The sequence below is a fragment of the Eupeodes corollae genome, chromosome 1, assembly GCF_945859685.1.
Source record: "Eupeodes corollae chromosome 1, idEupCoro1.1, whole genome shotgun sequence".
In the NCBI taxonomy this organism is placed as follows: Eukaryota; Metazoa; Arthropoda; class Insecta; order Diptera; family Syrphidae; genus Eupeodes; species Eupeodes corollae.
In genome coordinates, this window is record NC_079147.1 from 305,815,517 (window position 1) to 305,839,352 (window position 23,836).

General features: G+C 34.4%; 1 protein-coding gene across 2 annotated transcripts in view; it reads left to right on the forward strand.

The window, feature by feature from the left end:
* The window catches only part of LOC129942389 (uncharacterized), a 300,491-nt gene extending 277,500 nt beyond the window's left edge, over positions 1-22,991 (forward strand). For both annotated transcript variants that reach the window (XM_056051296.1, XM_056051297.1), the window contains exons 2-3: positions 21,144-21,670; positions 21,808-22,991. In XM_056051296.1, coding sequence (XP_055907271.1) covers positions 21,144-21,670; positions 21,808-22,705 — 1,425 coding nt within the window. In that variant the 3' untranslated portion in view covers positions 22,706-22,991. The remainder of the gene's footprint in view (positions 1-21,143; positions 21,671-21,807) is intronic.
* Positions 22,992-23,836: the final 845 nt, after the last annotated feature.

The following is a 23,836-nucleotide window of genomic DNA, read 5'->3' on the forward strand; positions in this document are numbered from 1 at the left end:
CGTTCACTCTCAAACTCAAGTCGTCCTCTATTTTTATAAGCGACGGCGGCGCGCGGCGGGGATTTAACCTCGTTCTCGTTTTTATCCCTTATTATGCTTAATAGTTAAGGTGGTACCACAAGTATCACGGAACATATTTTATGTTTTGCTTTTAGTTCAGTCAAAGTCCGCTACCAGAGCCCGAGAGTTTTTTAGTCACAGGAAAGGAAAAAGGGTTCCCAGATTATTAAATCACGCTGTGCAATAAAAAGGAGGGTTCAAAATTAAAAGCATACTCTTAGGGATGTTAAGCCTTTATTTTCGCCCTGAAAAAAGGTAGGTGATGTGTTTATAGTTTATGGGAGCAGTATAGTAATTTTTTGAGATAGGGAAGGAAGGTTTTTCCGAAGCCCATATAACATTTTATGTGCGTGTAGTTCTTTTCCTTTTTTGTCGCAAGTAAATTTCGTGAAAAAGGTAGCAAAATGTTTTTTAAAAACTCATGTCTGGAGGAAGGAGCCGGTATAAATATGTACGTAGCCATAGCTTTAAAATGTATAAGGTCTTTTAAAATCTGGATGGTATAGGACGAGAGCGAAAGAGGGCATCATGGCGCAGTAATGGATCCAGCATGGATCCAACTTCCAACGTCAACAAAAACAACATCATCAACTTGGAGTTTGAGGCATCAAAGAAGGAAAGGAGCACTTGATGTTAATGTATGTTTGCATTTAAAAACAGGACCAAGTCTCTCTTGTGCTTCAACGAGAAGCAATTAAACTTATATGAGAATTGCTTCTTTCTTTTTGTTTTCCATTTTCCTTCTTATTTTTGTTATTTAGGGTTCAACGGAGCATTTTAGAGTCTAGAAATTATGTGAACCTCAAATTGTGTCGTTTTTCTTTCATTTTTGTTTGTTTGATTTATTTTTGTTTTGGTTTTGTTTGCTTCCAAACGACGAGAGCGACATAGAAGTTTCATGCGGTTGAGTGGATTTGCTAAAATATTGACGTAAGTTGTAAATTGTGTTTTCCATCATATCCTTTTTGAGAGTTTTTAACTTTTTGCGAAACAAGATGTAATTTGAATAGCATAAAACAAAGTTTAAGAAATGAGAAATGAGCAGGAAGGGAAATGAAAACAACATCAGACACATTAGTAACAGTGCAGTGAAATAACTTCACAAAGAAATTACTTCACACGGGAAATGAGTAGCTGGAGGGAAATTTGCTATTTCTTTAACTAAGAAATCAGTTTATCTTCTTCATTTTTCTAAAGAAACTGTCGGAGAATTAATTCATGTATTTCGGAATCTTGTCTCAAATATTCCTTTGGGATATTATGAAATAGTTCTTTTAAATGATTGATTCAAGTCCAAGCTGCAACACTTGAAGCACCTTTTTGACATTTCCTTCTATTTGTATTCACAATAGATACAAGGAAGTTCAATGATCTAAGTTCAAGTTTTGACATTTTGAGACGTATTGACCACATTCAAAAATTTAAAAAACAGTCGTGATTTTTGGTAACATTAGTTTGTGCAGTATATTTGGTATCACTGGCGTTGTCAACAAAGCATTATGGTCCCTCAAATGTCAGTTCTTTAATTCATTTTGCAGGGTTGTGTTCAGAAGTTTCGTTTTCTCTTGCTATCTATCCTGTAAGTGCACAAAAACATTTGATAAATTTTGATGGAATAAAATCAAATCAATGTTCCACGTATGAATGTGTTTGAATGTCATTTCTGACATTTCTTAAGTATTAAGACTATTAACTTTTAGTAAACAAACTTTGAATAATTGAATGTGGAGGGAAAATTTTAACATACACGTTCTTCAAATTGATAGATCGTGAAGATCCTTAAAGAAAACTACCAACTTAATGTTGATTCTCTTGAGCCTGGAATTAAAATGAAAAAATAAACTTTAGTGGAAAATATCTAGAAAGCTCTGAGAAGAGTTTAAAGAGAGCTTTACAATTTATCTATGAAACACACTAAAGAAGTGAACTGTCAAACGTTCAAGAATTTGTCAATTGTCTCTTTTATAAGCAAACGTGAAGTTAGCCAGATCCTATAGAACGCGCTCTGAATGTGTGTAAATGACATTTCTGACATTTTTAATGGATTAAAACTGTTGATTTTAGTAAACAAACTTTGAAAAATTAAATGTGGAGGGACAATTTTAACATACATATTCTTAAAAGTGATAGATCGTGAAGATCCTTAAAAAAAACTACCAAGTTAAAGTTAATTCTCTTGGGCCTAGAATTAAAATAAAAAAAGAAACTTCAGTGGAAAAATTGAGCATGTCTGAGAATAGTTTAAACAGAGCTTTACAATTTATCTATGAAACACACTGAAGAAGTGAACTGTCAAACGTTTAAGAATTTGGCATCTGTCTCTTTTATAAGCAAACGTTAAGTTAGCCATATCCTATAGAACGGGCTCTGAATGTGTGTAAATGACATTTTTTACATTTTTAATGGATTAAAACTGTTGAATTTTAGTAAACAAACTTTGAATAATTAAGTGTGGAGGGACAATTTTAACATACACGTTCTTCAAATTGATAGATCGTGAAGATCCTTACAAAATCTACCAAATTAAAGTTAATGCTCTTGGGCCTAGAATTAAAATGAAAAAGTAAACTTCAGTGGAAGAACTGAGCACATCTTGAAAGCTCTGAGAAGAGTTTAAACAGAACTTTACAATTTATCTATGAAACACACTAAAGAAGTGAACTGTCAAACGTTTAAGAATTTGTCATCTGTCTCTTTTATAAGCAAACGTGAAGTTAGCCAAATCCTATAGAACGCGCTCTGAATGTGTGTAGATGACATTTCTGACATTTTTAAAGGATTAAAACTGTTGAATTTTAGTTAACAAACTTTGAATAATTGAATGTGGAGGGAAGTGAAGATCCTTAAAAAAACTACCAAATTAAAGTTAATTTTCTTGGGCCTAGAATTAAAATAAAAAAGGAAACTTCAGAGGAAGAACTGAGCACGTCTGAGAATAGTTTAAACAGAGCTTTACAATTTATCTATGAAACACACTGAAGAAGTGAACTGTCAAACGTTTTGTCATCTGTCTCTTTTAAAAGCAAACGTGAAGTTAGCCACGCTCAATTGCATTACTTCATTAGCTCAGCCATTTTATTCAGATCCCAAAGAACGCGCTCTGGGCTTGTTCCATAAGGAAAAAAACAAATCTTTTCTGACAGTTCAGTTCCCCACTGTCAGCTAAAAACTAAAATACTCAGCGTAGGTAAATCCTCGTATTTAAATTAATAAAATAATAAACCTCAGCTAAAGTACATACATTTTTATAATCTGACACCAAATAAATACATTTTTGCACATATTCGGTTGAATGTTGAACCATGTCATAATCTGTCATTAACCACTACAAAGGTTCAATTATCGTGATACCATGTGTCAATTAAAGTTTCATTGATGGATAGGAATAATGAGTTGTATGTTTGTATATTGAGTTATAGTTTCATAAAATTTAAAATATTTAAATTAAAATGATCTTATGATAAACTGTTCATATTCAGACAGAGACAAGTCATTATGTAGTAATTAATAAAAACAAAAAAAAAGTAAAACTTTAAAAACTCACTTTATTTTCACATTATACGATGAACGAAACTTAAACGAATGTAGAAACTTAAAACTAACGAGAGCATATTTATTTAAAATATACCATCCCGTTCCCTATTAAAATATAATCATTACTGAACTTCACATATAATCACGCCATCCTGCAATTCATCACATCACTTGAATTTATATTTTAATTTTTGTTTGAATTTCTCATTTAAATGTTTACAAAGTTAACAAACTGCTGGCGAAAAAAAATATGGAAATGGCTTTCCACATTACTTGCAAGTCAAATACAGTCGGTACCATAAAAGTTAAATATATTTTCTGCTATGTATAATTTGAAAATAAGATACGAAAGTATTTTATTTATTTTAGTTTTTATGAAACTAACATTATTATCAAACTAAAATTTGAATAAAGCTTTTCGATTTCTCAGAAAAAATTAAATCAAATAATAAATGGCAGAGAAAAGATCAACGAAACTCCAACAATGACAGTTCAAAAACAGACATTACCCGTGTTTTTTTTGGCATTCTATAAATAGTATAGTAGAAATTTCCCAAGAAAACGCATCGGCAGTAGCCATATTTTTGTATTTAAAAATTGGTACAACTGAAAGAAGAACTGTCAGAATAATAATAAAAAAACACAAACACAAGAAAGTTTTGTGAAAATCAAAAGTTAAGGCCCAACTATAATAGGCAGTGAACATAATGGAGTCTAGCTCCGTTTCGTTCAATTTTTCTCATTTTCGTTAACTTAAGCAAGAACGATCCCAGTCACTCGCCGCATAAGTAAAATCTGACATGTAGATACGTGAGCAAAATTGCATTATTTTCATGCAGTAATTTCACAAACTTAAGTAAATTTTCGTTGGGTTTTTGACATAAGCTTATGTTTGGGCCTTTAAAATTAACTTAAGCAAAAAAACTAACAATTTCCAAAAAGAAACTGTTAAGAAAACATCTGGAAATTGAGATTCTATAAAAAAAAGTTCATTTAACAATTGCTTCAGGAAGGGGGTCTGTTCGTAGACTATTACATTAACATTCTATATATACCTGAATCGAGTAGAAATGAGCTTGATGGGACTCGATTCCGGGTGGGGATCGGAGTCAATTCAAAATTTCTGAAGAAAAACCTTGTTGTTGGTTTTACAGATAATGTATTATTTTAATTGGTTGGTTTTACAGATAATGCATTATGGTCTGTTAATTTGCAAAAAAAAATTAGTTTACTTTTAATCAAATTTTCAAGAAATGCACGTCGATTAGGTAGTATATTCTTATATGGCGCTGAACTATTCACTTCTTCATTATTTAACACGAGTCAAACTTTCTCACTTGCACTTCATAAGAAACATCGAAACACCATTTACATTTTAGAAAGTTCTGTCAAGCTTAATCATTTTGAAATCTTCCTTTGCGTTGGAAACCTTTGGTGAAAACATAGCATAACTTAATTATTTTTTTTATTGTCTCTTGCAAAATAAGACTAGTTAGTCAATTTTCATTAACAAAACCAAGTAATATCAACAGTAACAGATTGATTTTTTTCCACCAATGGAAAACACATGATTCCAAATGCATAACTACTCAACGAACACAGCCATTGAGATACAAATGTAACATCAATCGTACCAACATTTGAGAACGAAATCACGAAAGATCCATTCGAGACTTGTATAAATGTCAAAAACCCATCTATGGTAAGATTCTACTTTAACTTTTATCGGTAGTATTCATACAAATAACACTACTGATCATCATAAACTTTTATTTTTAAAACTTGTAAATAATTCTTAAATATTGGATTTAAATTCCAATTCTGTAACTGACAAAATTTAATTTTTGAATTCAAATCTGTAACTTATATTATACCAATCGCCATCTTTTTTGATATTTATAAATTCGCCTTAAAAGTTTAACTGAAAATGTAACGTAATATCTCTTTCGAAATTACATACATTTTTGTATAAATACTTTCTAACGAAATAAAATCTTTTGGACTATTGTACAACCCTTAGGGGAAATCGCTGTTTTTTTTTTCTTTAACAAATCTCGTCGTTTTATTTCGCTCGCTTTGATGGTCTTTGTTCGAAAGCCATTTAAAGTCCTCGTTGTTTTTTAGCTACCGTTGATAATTCGATCAACGCATCAATAAAGGGTATAATAGAGATCTCCGGGTTGACGGTCAAGTCTTTTGATCGTTCACTTGTTACTCATTTTTATTATTCGTGTAAGATCCTACTATATTATAGATAGATTATCCAACAAAACACGGGTATTATTTGGACGACGAAGTTCTTTTAAAGACGAGATTCAAATACCAAACAAAGTTTCACAGTGCAATCTTACCTTAATAAATGACACCTTAGCTTCTCATATTTGTTAGTGCAAGTGTAAGTTAATGTTACTCAAGTTAAGTGTTAGTGATTATCAGATAAGCTAGCAAGAAAATTGCCCTAAATGTTTTGCAATAGCTGTGTTCCACAACTAGTTTCAAATAGTTTCAAACAGTTTCAGACTGACAGTTTTAGTCATTTTAAGTCCGAAGTCGTTCACACTTCAAAAGTTGTGCTATTTCTTAAAAAAAGAGCGTGAGCTTAGGTAAAATATTTCCCCTTTTTACCAGATTCAGCTGGAGAAATTTCTTCTGACGATTTCTGGGTTGGCTGACAAATTCTATTTGACGTTTACGGCAAGTAATGACAGAAGAAATTTAAAGTACAAAAACGTATATAATTGTCAATATTTATTGAAAATTGTAGTGATTTTTTGAGCATTTAAGTTTCATAATTTAAGGAATAATTTAATCTGTATTTCTATTAAATATAAGTTTACTTTTGTTGATATTTATTTTATTTTATTCTTATTCATGATTTAGTTGATTAAAATTTATCAAAGAGCTTCGGTAACTCTGCTTCAATATATATATTTTGACATTCAAAAATTAGTGCAAATTTGTCCAGAAACCATTTCAGACATTTTGACAGCTCGCTTTCTCTCAACATTTCCCACTCCTCAAATTTGACATTTGACCAACTTTAAGTGCAAGAAATGTCTGGAACACAGCTAATGTGATAATCAGAAACGTCATTGTTAACCATTATCAGTTGACGCTTGAAACTTGCAGATTTCGTTATTTGAGACATTATTTTTCATTCAGCTGCTTTCCGAGCACTGACTGAGCTGACAATATTGTAAAATTAAAGTCATCTATGTTTAGCTAAAGACTGTAAAAATAAGCCTTAATTACAATTATAGAAAACTTAAACGTGCATAACCTTGTTTTCTTAATAAAAACAAAAAAAAATGTCAAAGAAGGCAGGAACAAATTGAAAGTAGGTCCTTACCCCTTCGAGCTACAAATTTCCACCTCAAAGAAAATGTTTGGAAGTTCTCTAAGGAATTGAAGTACTGCTCTGAGAGTTGGGGGAACATTGACTAAAACAAATGGAAAATTGGAACAGTCTAGGTTTGAAGAATCTGCAGGATGGGTCAAATTTCTCCAGACCTGGACTCTTCCAACTTCCCAACTGTTTTAGTCAATGTTCTTCGAGCTGTCAGTGCATCTCTTCAATTTATGTTTACCTCTCAGTGTTATTCTTGTCAAAATTGCAGTCTCCTAGCCGACGAAATTAATCACTGCACTGAACGTTAAGAACTTAACAATCATTCGATGCAGAGTTTCCTGCAAATGGTATGATTGCCCAAGAAAAGGGAGATCATAATTTAAGAAATGCTGAGAATGTGCACTGATATATTTTAAAAGGTATCAAACTCATGAAAAAAAGTATGGCGTTTCTATGCTAAATACGCGCAATAACTCCATCTACGATCAAACAGTTTGCTTAATGTTATGCTATAAAAAAAATTACTCGTACATATATTTTTGACACTTACTGTAATTTACTACCTATTAAACATAATTTCATGCATATCCTTTTCCTTTTCCGTAAACTGTTTTTATAACCTCCTTTACCACACCCATATAAATATGTACTTTTTTTTATTTACTGAGCATACTAAAGTAAAATGATTTCAAAAACGGTCATGTACAATTTTAATGAATTTTTCATCATAAAAAAATACAAGTAAAAAAATATACCGAAGGTAAAAATCTGCGATGCATTAAAAACCGCGCCAGTGGAAATTATTTAAACATCCCGTTTACCTAAGATCTCTATTAAAATGCCACCAACATTCACCCACTCCATTGTCCCCGCCCACCACCCAACGCCCACCATACCGCTATATACCAAACTTACACCATCTCATAAGGACAATCTGAACTAGAAAGAGAGAACGAGATTATGTCAACTCTCGCATTTAAAATGCAAATTATTCGTACTGCACAGACCATAAAAGCCAACCTACCTTACCGACTTCTCTATACACGCAGTTAAAAAATGAAGCACGGTCATTGTTCTTGGGTCACATAGTGTATACGGGTATAGTAGAAGCGGGGCTTAAAAGAATGTAAAATAAAAACTTTAATATACTTTCTCATCCTTGCACATATTTGCAATAAAGCCAAACGCATTTAAATTCAATTTATTTTCAATGGAAAAATATCATAGCAAGAAAACAAAAAAAAAGCAGGCAAAACTGTGTCCCATAAAAGTTGACAAATGCAAATGGAGACATAAGAACCACACCAACATGGTCCCGACTCTGGCTCCCTCTCACGGAAAAGAATTAAAAAGACTTCAAAAAGCATTCCTAACGTAGGATTTTTATTTCCTGTCTGTTTTTTCCCTTTTTTCCAAACAATAGATAGATATAGGGGTATTCATGTCTGGTGAACAAAGCGTCGAGGCTTGATTATGTGGACGAAGTTTTAGAATTTGAATTTTACGACACGACCAACGACGACGACGCTTAGATGGAAATAGGCTACCAACAGAAAAAAGTATAAGGATCTGTAGAACAACAATAAGTTGTGCGGTTCATGTGGTACCACATCCTAGCATTGTGGTCCTCCTCATGTATCTACAGCTTGGTTCTTTTCAGAAACAAGCTCATTCGATTTCATGAACTTCAAAAACATTCATTGAAACCACCTGTCATCGCTTACCGACATCGTCCACCTTCCACCGCCGCATTTCACTTCATCCGCTTTTGTGTATAGTCTGACGATGACGAGCCAGAAGATGAGAAATACCGACTGGAAAAATTGTTTAAAGCCAACTCAAACTCGAACCCATGACTGATGGAATTGAATTCCATCGCATCGTATACATTTTGTTTGAGGAATGTTCTAACCCTTTTTTTTAGTTTCGCTAGTTTCCACTGGGGACTCTGTGTGACATTAATTAAAACTTTGTCATTTTCATTTTGATAGGGGAAAGGATGGTATTTCTAGTGATCTTCGTCTAAATATAGATTAAAAAGGTTAAGGGATTCGTCATTGTCAGCACAAAAGATGTCCCCTAATTCAAATTCCCTTGATTTTGTATTCCGCAGATTTTGTATGTTTGTAAAAATAAAAGAGGAGACGATTTAAGTCTATAAGACTGAAGAAGAAGAATAAGAAGGCGAAGGACTTTTCTAAAGCATCAAATCGAAGCTGTATCAGTTCTTCTTCATTGAACTTTAGGGCAATGAAAAGTAAACACATAGCTTTGCCATTATAGCTGATGATGGGTGACATTCAGCTTCCCACTTTAAAATCACTTAACTTTTTTTTTGTTTTTTTTTTTCAAGACATAAGACACCCATCAGACTTAGAGATATTATGTACGTATGTCTTCTATAAAAATAAAGCAGCAATAAAGTGTCCTTGAAAAATTCTTTAAGAATTCTTGTGGAAAAGTCTCCAAATTGATTTTTCATGCTTTTTCTTATTGTTTTTGTTGTATTTTTGAAAACACTTTTATGTCTTAAAATGTTTTAGAATATTTTGTTGTTTTTCTTTTTTTTTTGGATAAATAGAATACAATTGAGTTTGAAAAACAAATTTAAACTTTTTTGCCATGTCAAAGATTTGCATTTAATTTTGAGGTATTTAAGGAATGTTGTGGCTTTGAAAATCATCAAAATATACTCAAAGATTATTTTGATTCTTAATTTAAACTTCTTTTTTTTTGTGTTGAAAGTGTTTTTGAGCTTTATGTAAATTTATATTTGAATTTTGTGTTTCTTTGTTGTAGAGATTATGCAAAACAGGAGGGGTGAATTAATTCTCTTCCTTTCAGTTTTTAGTTTTTAGTTACTCTGAAAAACCACGTTTCATACATAAATTGAAAGTGAATGCTTTAATATTGACATGTTGATTTTTCAATTTTACTGATTCATAATAATATATTTTTAAAGTCTGTAAGACTTACAGAAGATTTAAAACGTCTTGCAAAATAATAGAACTGTGAAAAGACACTATGTACATCTTAAAACATGAACTAGAGGAGTATTAGAAATGATGACTTATTGTAGCATCTAATAGCATCATATAGTTTTGTCAACATTCATAGTAGAGGTAAAATAAATTGGTCCATATTCTACTCGACAGTTCTATTCTGGATTTTGACGTTTTTAATTGAGATGTCAAACCTGAGTTAGTTTACTAAGAATTCAAGGTAGAATGTACTTTATAAGGGGTGTTAAAGCTTAATTATAAAAAGTTAATATCGTAACTCTTGATATTTGATGTTTAAAAAAACACAGTTAACCAACTTTTCATTTTCTAAACTTTTGTTTAAGAGTTTGTGTCATTTGGTTTTCTTGAACAGAGAGTTGACGTTTAAGTTAAGAAGTAAATATAGAACTACCAGGTACTAAGAATACTGCAACATTTACTTTAATTTCGATAAATTTTTGGAATCACTTTATTATTTTACTATAGCTATTAGAATCTGGACAATTTATAATGCACATTGTTCAATTAAATTGAATTGAATTAAGTTGAGTTTAATCAACTTCCATAGACGATGGAAAAATTTGACTTTTCAAAATATGAATTTGGGGTTCAACCCGGACGAAGAAAAAAACATACAAATCAAAGATCTCCTTCTTGTCTGCTATCCTGTGGTGAACTGTTAACTTGATGAACAGTACAGTTCGTCGTTATATCTTCTCCTCCATTCTCCATCTATGCGTACGGGACCAAAAATCACACGGAGAATCATAACAGGACGGTCTCATCTTTCTTTGACAGGGTCCAGGCCTCAGCGCCATAAATAAGAACCGGGATGATGAGTGTCTAAAAGATGGTGATTTAAGATGCTCGAGAGAAGACCTTACTTCTCAATTGCCTTCTAAGTCCAAAGAAGCAGCGATTTGCAAGAGTTATTCTTCGTTTGATTTCAGCGCTGGTGTCGTTATCTGTATTTATAGCGGTGAGGTAGACAAAGTCCTTACCTACCTCGAAGTTATAGCTGTCCATGGTGCCCTTGGTCTTGCCCTCATTGACCACTGAACCCATCTTCTTCGCTTCCGTTGCAATGCTCAAAAATGCTCCTGATATTACGCTTTGATCTTCCAATTCTGAATAACTGGATAAACCTTCGGAAAATTAGGTCTCTGGTATTGACGGTTGAGTTTTACATAATTCTTTCTAGAACGATGTTGAACAAGTCGCATGACAGTGCATCGCCTTGTCTAAAACCTTTTTTGACATCAAATGCATCGGTAAAATCTTTTCCGACCTTGATAGAGCAGCGTGCATTCTCCATCGTCATTCTGCACAAACGGATAAGTTTGACAGGGATGCCAAAACTATACATTGCTCGGTAGAGCTCTTCCCTATAGATGCTGTCATACGCGGCTTTTAAATCGATAAAGAGATGGTGGGTATCGATTTGAAGCTCCTGGGTTATTTCCAAGATCTGCCGTAGTGTGAATATTTGGTCGATAGTGGACTTTCCTGGTCTGAAGCCACACTGATAAGGACCAATCAGGTTGTTGACGAATGGCTTCAGACGTTCACATAACACGGCAGAGAGGATCTTATATGCAATGTTGAGGAGACTGATGCCTCTGTTTAGAGAGTCTGCTTTCTTATGTATCGGGCACACTATGCTGAGATTCCACTCATCGGACATGCTTTCTTCCGATCATATTTTGCAGATGAGTTGGTGCATGCTTTAAATCAAGATGCCGTCAGCTCCAGCAGCTTTGTTTGACTTAAGTTTAGATATAGCTATCTTCACTTCGTCAAGGTCGGGTAGGCGGAATTGTTGATCTGCGTTGCCTAGGTTGAGTGGTTCTATCTCCCTTCGTCATCGCCGTTATATAATTTGGAGAAGTGGTCTTTCCATATTCTCAACATAGACTGCGGCTCTACTATGATGTTCCCCTTATCGTCTTTACAGGCTTCGGTTCGTGGCTGGTACCCTTGGGAGGTTTTTTTTAACTTTTGGTAAAATTTACGAACCTGATTCCTGTTGTGACATTCCTCTACCTCGCGCGCTTCTCAGGCTCTCTTTTTTTCCATCTAAAAAGCCGGTGTTCCTCTCTCCTCTTCTGCTCGTAGAGCTCGCGAGCAGCTCTAGTCCTTTTGTGCAGCGCCGTTTTGTATGCCTCTTGTTTCACTGCGTGCGCTTGCCGGAATTCGTCGTCAAACCAGGGGTTTCGCTGTGGTGGCCGTGTGAAACCTTGCTCTTCAGAAGCGGCATCTCTAATGGCTGCAAGGCAATGTTGCCACTGGATTTCAATATTTATTGCAGGCAGCATAGGACTCCTTATGAGGTTACTAGAGACTCGATCGGAAAAGGACATGGCAGTCTCTTGCGATTGTAGCCGTCTAACGTCGAAACTTCTCACTTGGCTTGGATCGATATATCCGTAGCCGTACCTTGGCTACAACGAGATAGTGGTCCGAGTCAATGCTGGCCTCTCGGAATGTTCGGATATCCCGGATACTGGAGAAGTGTCTTGCGTCGAACGCAATATGGTCAATCTGCCACCGAAGGTGCCTTCTCTTCCTAGCTTGGCGTTAAAATCTCCTAAGATAAATATAATGTCATAAACAGGGCACTGCTTATAAGTCTTGTCGAAAAGCTCAAAGAATATGTCTTTGGTCATGCGCGCAAATTAGGCTTATGTTGGCGAATTTTTCCTTGATGCGGATTGTCGTGATGCACTCGCTCACACTGTTGAAACTCAAGACTTTTTGCCTGAGTCTAGTTCCAACAACAAATGAACACCCAAATAGACGCTGTCTACAGATCCGAAGTTCGTTGTCCTTATTTCGTTTGCTTGGGTTGTCAATAGAAAATCCGTCTGTATCCGAGGATTGTTGGAACTTCGCAACTAATCTATTTTTTACGTGGTCAGGAAGTCACCCCGACGGCACAACCCCCAACCTGGAGGGCCATATCCTTAGTATAACTCCAAGGACGGGGAGCCGGATAAAACAGATCTTTATAGGCCTGGGCTCCGAATAATTCGTAGAATCCCTATAAGGTGTACTTTTAAGTAGTTCCAACTTACTAGACATAGACGCCACCATTGATTCCATCTCGGGAATTCATCCGGTGCCGACTGGATAAAGAGAGTACCTTAGTGGAAACACCTCCCCTCCCTCTCTCGTTTGCTGCCCCCAACAACTTTCCACTAGGGTTAGAACCCAATCTCCAGTTGAGGTACTATAGGCACCCGATGTTTATCACGGGGAGGTGAGAGTAGAAGTTGATAGACAGTGGTGGGTTTTGAGAAAACCCTGTAGACGCTTGTGTCCTCTTGAATGCACATCGAAGTTTAGCCGATACATTTTTAAAAACAAAAATCTGTCATTATTTCACGATAAAGCTCGCTATTCACCGAAACGTCACTTTCTTGCTCATTTCGAAAGAAATACTGACCGATAAATAAATAAACCACACCAAACTGTCAATTTGATTGGTTTGTCTTCGGCATTATATGACAGTTCTATTTTAAACAGTCATTTAAAGTAAGTTTCAACTATTTTGAAGCATTGTTCTGGAGTTTAACAATTCATAAACAATTCTCAATCCTTATTGAGCAAAAATGTCAAAACCGTTTGACATCCTTAGCTGTCAAACTTTAGACAACTTTCCATCGAAACTTCTAATGCTGCTATACAAAAAAAATACCCTTTTAACAATTAACTTGGAGCCGACTTCATCAGCAACTCTAACCTGAACTCAAAAACAAAATTGACGAAAATCAATCTCTCATTCATTAATTTTCCTTTGAATGTCGAGACGTCATAAAGAAAACAAGTTCAAAAGTTGATAAATTAAGTTAACTTTTCATATATGTAGGTTAGATACATACCGATCTATATAATAAATAATTAGGTCTCTTGGATATGCCATCTTGTAAATGACTGAGTTTTGTTTTGAAGTATGTTATTAGAGTACCTATAAACCTACTACACATGAAACAAGAAGCTCACTTCAATATAAGACGCCCGTCGTCGTCGTAACACTTAATCGATTCATCAAAACCATCACCATCGTCACCCTTTCCAAGAAATTATACCCACCTCACATTAGGTATATTTTATGTGATGAATTAATCGCTGTAAGTAATTTACATCGTGGTTAGTGCATAGGTAAATAATATACACAAGAATACTTCCAGATATACCAAACTTTATCTAGATGATAAGTGGAAGTTAACTCAAGTTCTGAAGATGCGGATGACTTGTGGGTATCCCATAATGTATAATCCATCCTCATCTAAATTAATATAGAAAAGCCACACCAGTTCCAACAGTTCCGCCAGTTTCACCAGTTCAGACATCAGAGATGTAAAATGTGCCAACTTGATGTGTTGGGGGTGTTAACTCACATCAGGTTAGGATAATTACAGAAGCCTGATGACTGATAAAGTAGATAGGTGCTCGAGAATATAGTTAAGTTATGTTGAGGCTGGCTTGTGCGGTCTGGTTATTAGCTTTGAGTTTGAGGTTTGATGATTTTTCTTTTATTTCCCAGACTAAGAATTATGTATAATCATCAAGAGAGTGCAAAAGGGAAGAAGAAAAAGAGTAAAAGAGAAAGCAAGGTAGAAACAAATTGAAGTGAAATTAAGAATATAGATGGCCTATAAATTTGATATAAACCACTACTGATTTATTCTTGGAAATTTTGTCTTCATATTGAGTCGAGAGAAGATTTAATCTGACATATCTAAAGGTTTTATGTTCGTAGTCCTGGAAATATGGTTACGCATGAGTTTTCTAAGAAAGACATTATGAGGACAATATAATTCTGTGTATGACATACACATACCATAAATATGTTTTTATATATTTGCAGATACTTAAGTATAAGTAAAGGGAGTGAGATACTTTTATATCTCTCCTAGTAAATGGCGCCCAACGAGTGGTAATATTGAGAATTATTTTGTTTGTGAAAGATGAACATTGGAAGATATCGAATTTTTCTTTCTGCTTATATTTAGTTTTTCTTGTGCGTAAATAATAAAAAAAAAAGATATCATATTTAAGTATACCTAGCGATGGAATAAAATAGATACTCAAAAATAGCTGGAAAAAGTGTTTCCTGTAATTGTCGAGTTAAAACGAATTCTGTGTTTTTTGACTAAAAATTTAAATTTCCTGCAGACATTCACCCGTTTTGATATTCTTTAACGAGTATAATTATAGTGTTTTCAGAAGGATCGTTCTTTATAGATTTTTCCTTCTTATGAACTCACAAACAAAATTAGTGGAAACTTGTGTTTTTTTTCTACACACGTTTTTTACAGCTAAAAAAAGTATAATATACATATAACCAACATTTTTAATCTAGAACTTATCTTTCTTTTATGGACTTAATTTTGTGTTGATACTTTATTTTAAAATCTCAAAATATAATTTATGGAGATTTTGTTTGGTCTAAGTAAGCTCACAGAGATGAGTTAGAGCGTTTTACGTTTCTCGTAGGACACCTGTGTTTAGCGGCTGTATTTCAGAACGAATGTCCTCCTTCAGCTGCAGGATAGTGGTATATGCAAAAATACTCAAATGCAATGAAGGGAAACCCTCGTAATTTCATATTTGCCGCTGACAAACCAACAACAAAATATTGACAGCTCCATTTTTGTCCAAACCTTGCTTTCGCTCTTTTCAACTTCTCATAGGAAGTTATTGTAATGGGTCCGATTTGTCAAATTGAAAATTTTGTCATTTCTCGGAGTTTCAAGTTCCCTAGAGTCGAAATAAAAGATTTTTAGAAAGATGTCTGTGCGTGCGTGTGTACGTACGTTCGTACGTCCGTATGTCCGTGCCGATCGTGACGTTCCTTCATAGCTCAGGAACCAGAAGAGATATCGACTTCAAATAAATTTTGTTATACAGATAATAAGGCAGAAAGATGCAGGGCTCTTAAGAAAATTGCGTTGGTGGTTATTTTTACCATAGCAGTTTAAAAAAAAGGTGAACATTTTGGTTAACCTTAAATATCTTACGAACCAAAAACGCTAGAGACTTGAATTAAATTTTATATAATATATTGTAACGTGATACCAAATAGGTATATTTTTTGAAAAAAATCAATAGACCGTTTTTTTTATAAATCAATAAAACTAAGAAAAAAATTTGTCACCTCCAAAATTTTTCTATTGAAATATGATTTCATCTCTAAAACAATTTTGTGCAACGAAGAATAATGTTTTTGACATCTGATAAAATTTTGAGAAAAATCGAATTGACAGTTTTTTTTACAAAAAATAAAAACCTACAAAAAAATGTATAAAAGTTGGTAAAAATTGATTTTCGACTCAAATATTTTAAATATTGGCTTCAAACTAATTTTATCTTATAAGAAGTATTGTTTTCAACATTTGGTAAAATGTTTAAAAAATTCGAATAGACCGTTTTTTTACAAAAAATAAAACTCTAAAAAAAAACAATACTTATTAAAACTTGGTAAAAATTTACTTTCGGCTCAAATAGCTTTTCAAAAATTAAAAATATTGGCTTCAAACTTATTTTATTTCAGAGAAAATATTGTGTTCAATATTCAGTAATTTTTAATCTTTTTTTTTAAATCAGCATTTGCATAGTCAAAAAATTGATTGCAATTTTCCACAGGGGTTGAATTTATGTTTATTATTACAGGGGGATCATTTGAACTAATATCATTTTCTACAATAGGTTGATTGAATAGTTCGGGGGAATTTTATAGAAATAAGTCTATGGGAGAGGGGCTACATCTATTATTTGGGGGCCTGTTTATCAGCACGAATGCTCTACTTCTGCTGCGGGATAGTTATATAGGCAAAAATACTAAAATACAAAGAATGAAAACCCTCGTATTTGTCACATTTTCAAAATACAAAACAAATACTATGGAAGGAGCTGCCGCTGACAAGCCAACAACAAATTATTGACAGCTCCAATTTTATCCAGTCCCAGATTCCAGACTTAACATTAGAAAAATGTATCAAGGGTGTGTTCGAAAAATCATAAAACTAAGGGCGAGGGCACAATTCTTGGTATTAAATTAAATCGTTTGCTTATGATAAAATTCATTATAATTCTCATTTATTTTAAAATTCAAATAATTCTCTTGAAAGCAGTAAAATAAACTCTTTTCGTTAAATTTTCAAATAAAATACGAAACAATGCTAACCGAAAAATGCAGTGTAACGAAAATTCTTCATTAAAGTATTATAAAATAAATAGCTGCTTTCCTAAATTCGGTCTAAATCACGAAAATCAATAAGTTTTTGAAAAACTAAATATAAAATGATTAAATAAAATCTTAAATTAAAAAAGAAAAAGTTATCACAACGAGTACATACATAAATAGAGAAGTAGTTTGAGGATGAATTTCAATGTCAATTTTGACATTTTTAACTAAGAATGTCAAAAGGTAGTTTTATTTGTATATGGCAACCGTCAATTGCATCAACAACTCCTGGAATATAGGCTCCAGATTTTTCTCGGAATGCCTATTTTGGAAAATAATATCTTCAGATTTAACAATTTGATCAAGTGATATTGATGATTTGATTTTACTTGAAAAATATTGTTGTAATATTGAACTCTCCGAACAATGAACTTACCTCTTGGAGAATTTCTCTGAATGCAAAATGAGCAGAACTCTTAGCTAAATTGAGCCTGTCTCCAGCTGATAAGAAACTTTCTCGCTTACTCAAGATCCAAACAAAAAACAACCGTTTTTTCTCCTAGTTAAAAGTTCTTTTATTTTGCTGCACTTTGTGCAAGAGATCCTAATAATTTGAAATCGTTAATAAGCAATTCATTATAAACGGTGATTTTTTAAGAGCTTTAGAACTTAAAAAAAAAAAAAACGCATAAAATTTGCAAAATCTCATCGATTCTTTATTTGAAACGTTAGATTGGTCCATGACACTTAGGTGGTCCATTCGGAAAGTCCAATTTTGGGTAACTTTTTCGAGCATTTCGGCCGGAATATCCCGAATTTCTTCGGAAATGTTTAGTTAAAACCACATGTCAACCAAGTTCAGTTCTTCCATTTTTGGCAACAAAAAGTTTGTTAGTATTGAACGATAGCGATCGCCATTCACCGTAACGTTGCGTCCAACAGCATCTTTGAAAAAATACGGTCCAATGATTCCACCAGCGTACAAACCGTACCAAACAGTGCATTTTTCGGGATACATGGGCAGTTCTTGAACGGCTTCTGGTTGCTCTTCACTCCAAATGCGGCAATTTTGCTTATTTACGTAGCCATTCAACCAGAAATGAGCCTCATCGCTGAACAAAATTTGTCGATAAAAAAGCGGATTTTCTGCCAACTTTTCTAGGGCCCATTCACCGAAAATTTGACGTTGTGGCAGATCGTTCGGCTTCAGTTCTTGCACGAGCTGTATTTTATACGGTTTTACACCAAGATCTTTGCGTAAAATCTTCCATGTGGTCGAATAACACAAACCCAATTGCTGCGAACGGCGACGAATCGACATTTCACGGTCTTCAGCAACACTCTCAGAAACAGACGCAATATTCTCTTCTATACGCACTGTACGCATTCGTGTGGTTGGTTTAATGCCCAATAAAGTAAACTGAGTGCGAAACTTGGTCACAATCGCATTAAATGTTTGCTCACTTGGTCGATTATGTAGACCATAAATCGGACGTAAAGCGCGAAACACATTTCGAACCGAACACTGATTTTGGTAATAAAATTCAATGATTTGCAAGCGTTGCTCGTTAGTAAGTCTATTCATGATGAAATGTCAAAGCATACTGAGCATCTTTCTCTTTCACACCATGTCTGAAATCCCGCTTGATCTGTCAAATACTAATGCATGAAAATCCTAACCTCAAAAAAATCACGCTTTATATAAATAAAACAAATTTATTTTAGTTGACATCATCAAGACTATACAAATCTTTCAATTCAAGACCAAGTTAGAGCTTAAGATTCCATTGGTTGGAATGCATTGTTCTTGAACACTCCCATGAAATGTTCAAAAAGAATTTGAATTGATGGAATGACTAAATGCTTGAATGTGTTTGTTTTTTGCAAGTTATTACTCACACTTTCTCACTTATAGTCATTCTCAGTTTGTACGCAAACCGAAATGTCAGCCTAAGGTTTTCATTTTCTAAATTGAGTATTTTTGGTTATATAAAGTACCCGTGGCATGATGGTTTGGTTAGTGCGTTAGACTGTCATGCCAGAGGTCGTGAGTTCAATCCCTGCCTATGCCATCCAAAGTCTTTTCACGGGTACTGCCTCTTGCGAGGAATTGACAAATTTTCCAAGAGTAACTCTTGTCATGAAAAGTGCTTTCTCAAATAAGCAGTTCGGATTCTGCATTTAAACTGAAGGTCACCTCCATTCCTGAAAACATTAATCGCACACAGGAATGGTTGAGAGTTGTAAGTCACTAGGCCCTAATTCTCAAAGGACTGTTGCGCCACCCAATTTATTTATTTTTGGTTATATGGAACTCAATGAAGCTTTACCCTTTAAATAACCGCACAGACACTTAAAAAGTCTGTTGCAATAAGATCTGGAGAACGTGAAGGACAATTCAATTATGACTTTTCTTATTTTGGGCAGTATGAAGTAATCTAGCTTTAGAAAGATCATCTACACTGCTGTAATCATGTTCGAACATTAAAATTCAAAAAAAAAAAAAGTCCATAGAGAACCAGGACTAATGATTTCAACTCTCAACCATTTCTGTGTGCAAGGCAATTCAGAGATAGAGGGGACCTAGAGTTTTTATGCCGAATCCGAAATGTTAATTTGAAAAAACACTTTTCATGACTAATATTAGGTACTTTTGGAAAACTCAGAAAGGGTAATTTATTTTGTTGGGTTCTGGGTATCAAAAGAAACTTTACTTTTTTTTATTAACCAAGAATTAAAAAGAAATATTATAATATGTGACATTTTAAACGGTAAAAAAAAATAGTAAAAAAATTCCTTTTTCTTAAACGTTTAAAAAAAATGGAAAGACAAATTTTATCCCAAAGAGAGCTCATGGTTTGATTCGAGCTGGAAAGAGGGTATTAGGTTCAGAGATGTAAGTTTCCGTTGTTGTATGTTTCCCGACTGAGGAAAACCGGAATAAGTTTAAACAAGCTAGAAAGACCTGTAATGGTCATATTCGACGAACCAAATTTTTGCATGATCAAAAATTAAGGAAAAATTATTACAATGTCCCAAAGGTATAGTAAAAATGTCTGGTCATTTGTCATCGTCCACAATGACACTCACTATGTGAGCTCGATCGATAAAGCCAAATTGCTGTTAATTCGACGCTACAGGAAAGTGTCATAAGTCCTCCTGTTTTTGAGATCGTAAATGATTCTATGGGACGAATCTTCTATCGCACTCGTGCAGTTGCAAGAGCACTAAAAGACCTTGACATACACAAATCCGCTGGCCCGGATTCCCCAATTGTTATTATTATAAAGGGTACTAATAATCCCTTGATTGCCTGTAAATTATAAAAAAAAAATATTATATTAAATATTTTTGTTTTTTATGTTTAACTATTGGTAGTAATAAAATTAAAATGTTAGCAATTAAACGTTTTAGCTTACTTTATTTCACTCCTTAATTTATAAATGGTGTGGGGCCTTGACGCATTAAAATCCACCACTGGGCAAGACTCACTCCAGGGCTTTATTTCAAAACAAAGTTTTTATTCAAATAATTAGTTAGTGTCCTGTTTATAAATAATGTTCCGAGACTCGAGAACAAGGGAGGAAAATTGTTTTTAATTTAGCAAAACTTTATGAATAAAATACTTAAGTATCTCATAAAAACTTTAAGCTTTTGTCCCACACTCAATTCTATTTGGAGTCTTATATTTACCACCTTCTTTTTCTCAACACCACGCCATCGCCACCATTTTCAGAATTAATGTATACAAATTGTAGGACATAAATTCAATCACTATTTGAAATACAGCTTCCTCTCTACGTTATACGTCAGACCCTCATTTATCATGAACGTTGTTCGTTAATTACCATAGCATCCGTCCATCAAAGCCCCATTCTTTTGTACAATCAAATCTTTGCCCAAATCAGGCTCCATTATACTATCCTTATTCTATAAAAACCATCATCTCTATCCTGATTTAAACATACTCGTACATCAAATTGTTAATTATGTTTTTCTTTCTTTACAGACAACCGGCTTTGGCGGCCTGCCCGACGTCACAGAACACTCAAACATCCGCCGTTCAATATCCCGTCAAAATTCGATATCCAATAGCGATTCGATTGAAATCTCAAGCATACAGAAGACCAAAGGACTAACCATTAAGTCGAATACATCCAGACAGAGTAAGAATCAAAATGACACACAAGGACACGCTTCGTCGAAGCGAAACTTTTGCATTTACAGTCTATCACTGATGGCGGCATTAGCCTTGTCCTTGGTGGCAGCGATGCTGGCCTACCAGCATTTCTTAATGGCTCCCAGCCGTAATTCACACGAACAAAGACTGAGAATAGTGCGGAGAATCCTTCGCGATGTACCGTTGGTAGATGGACATAATGACTTTCCATGGAATGTCAGGAAGTACGCGCACAGTAGTCTCGAGTTGGTTGAACTCAGTCACGATATGGATCACAAATCGATGTGGAATCGACCGGCCTGGTCGCAAACAGACATCACAAGGCTGCGGCAAGGACTTGTGGGCGTACAAGTGTGGTAAGGACATAAAATACGATATACATGAGGCCTTTTGCCATTTTGTTGTGTATACTCATAGAAGTTCATTCTAATTTACTTGATTATATTTATTTTCCATTGACAATTTTCAATTTTGATCACGTTCCAAATTACAGGTCGGCACATGTGCCATGCGAAGCCCAGGGGCTGGACGCTGTCCAATTGGCATTGGAGCAAATCGACATCATACATCGACTCACCGATATGTATCCGAAGGATACGGCCTTAGTAACTTCGTATCAAGAGATCCTAACAGTTCGACGTCAAGGATTAATGGCTTCAATGATTGGCATCGAGGGTGGACATGCCATTGGGTCGTCGTTGGGGGTGTTGCGCTCCTTCCACTCGCTGGGAGCACGATATCTAAGCTTGACACACAAATGCGACATTCCCTGGGCCGGATCGAGTTCGTCGCCATTTGAAATGGGACTGACCACCTTCGGCAAGGCAGTGGTAAAAGAAATGAACCGTTTAGGCATGATGATTGACCTTTCGCAGTCGTCGGATGAGACGGCACGTGACGTGTTTCAGGTGACAAGAGCGCCAGTGATTTTCTCACATTCGGCTGCCCGTCAATTGTGCAACTCGACACGTAACATTCCCGATGATGTGCTGCGACTCGTAGCCGACAATGGCGGACTGATTATGATTAGTTTCGACTCTGAGGTTGTTTCCTGTGGACGCACTTCCACCCTGCTGGACGTGGTGGCACACATTAAATACATTCGCTCGATTGCGGGCATTCAGCACATCGGCATTGGGGCGGGCTACGATGGCATTGAACAGCCCCCAGTTGGCTTGGAAAACGTATCGAAGTATCCCGACTTGCTGGCCACTCTCTTGGAGGACAACAATTGGAGTGAGGAGGACATTGCCATGTTGGCGGGTAAGAACTTTCTGCGTGTTTTGAAATCGGTGGAAAACGTGCGGGATTACTGGAAGCGGGCTGCCATCCCACCAGGAGAAGTATCCGAGCAGCTTCCCAAAACACATTGCACCTACATGTCGTCGTGACCTAGTGTACAGGCTGTGCAGGAAAGGCGCAATCAAACACGCTTCAAAAGACGTGATTGGATGTTCTATTAAATTTGAACGCCACCGTCGTCGTCGCCGCCGCAGGTAGTTAGTTAGTATAATAATGATGATTAATTAAAATTACTCTATACTGCTAAATTAAATTATTATTTAATATGTTTAACTTGTTTTTCGGTCAGGGCCTCTTTTAACCTGCAAACCGTTTCTTGTGATAAATTGTGTAATTTTATTTTTGAAATTATATTCTAAGGAGTTTTTATTTGAATTTTGATTTTTGAAACATGATTTTGCTGTGTGATTTTATGTTGGATGGTAATGCCTAAGAAATTGCATCATCTATACTCTTAAAATACATATATTAAAAGGAATACAGCATTTTCGCTGTATTATTATTAATAAAAAATGGTCTTAAAAACATTTTTAAACTTTCATAAACAAAACTAAATTAAAAACAAAAGAAAACATACAACATCTGACTAACAACCCTGTAAAAAAAAAACAAAAACAAAACAAACAAACATCAAGTACACTATAGTAACTTTAAACATTACATTTTTTGTTATGTTATACAAAATATAAACGAAATTAAAAAAAAAAAAAAAACAAAAGTAAATGTTTAAATAAATTTATTTTAAAAGTGTATTATATTAAATTTGGACAAGAAAAAATTTAAAAATTGCATAAAATAAATTTATAAAATAATAAAAAAAATTATATATAAACAAATATATTTATTCTGAAAAACAAAAATAATTAAATGTAAAAGAAAACAAAATACGATTTAAGGAAACAATAAAAATAAACAAAACAAAATGAATTTTTAATGTGAGTAATAAATTCAATAATGTTGGTTTTATTTATGAACAAAAAGATTGGAAACAATAAATAATTTAACACGGAAGTAAGTACTAAAAAGTAAGTCATCCAATTCACTTATTTTTAAGTTCTTACTATAAGAATCTTGATAAATCAATTTCGAAAAGGGGTGGGAAAGTTTGTTCAAAACAATTCAAATGATGTTGCTTGGAAAACAATTAGAAAAAGGACTGAGATGCGACACACACTGCCGTTTAAAGTGTCAATGTCATTTGAAAATGATTGCATATGCAT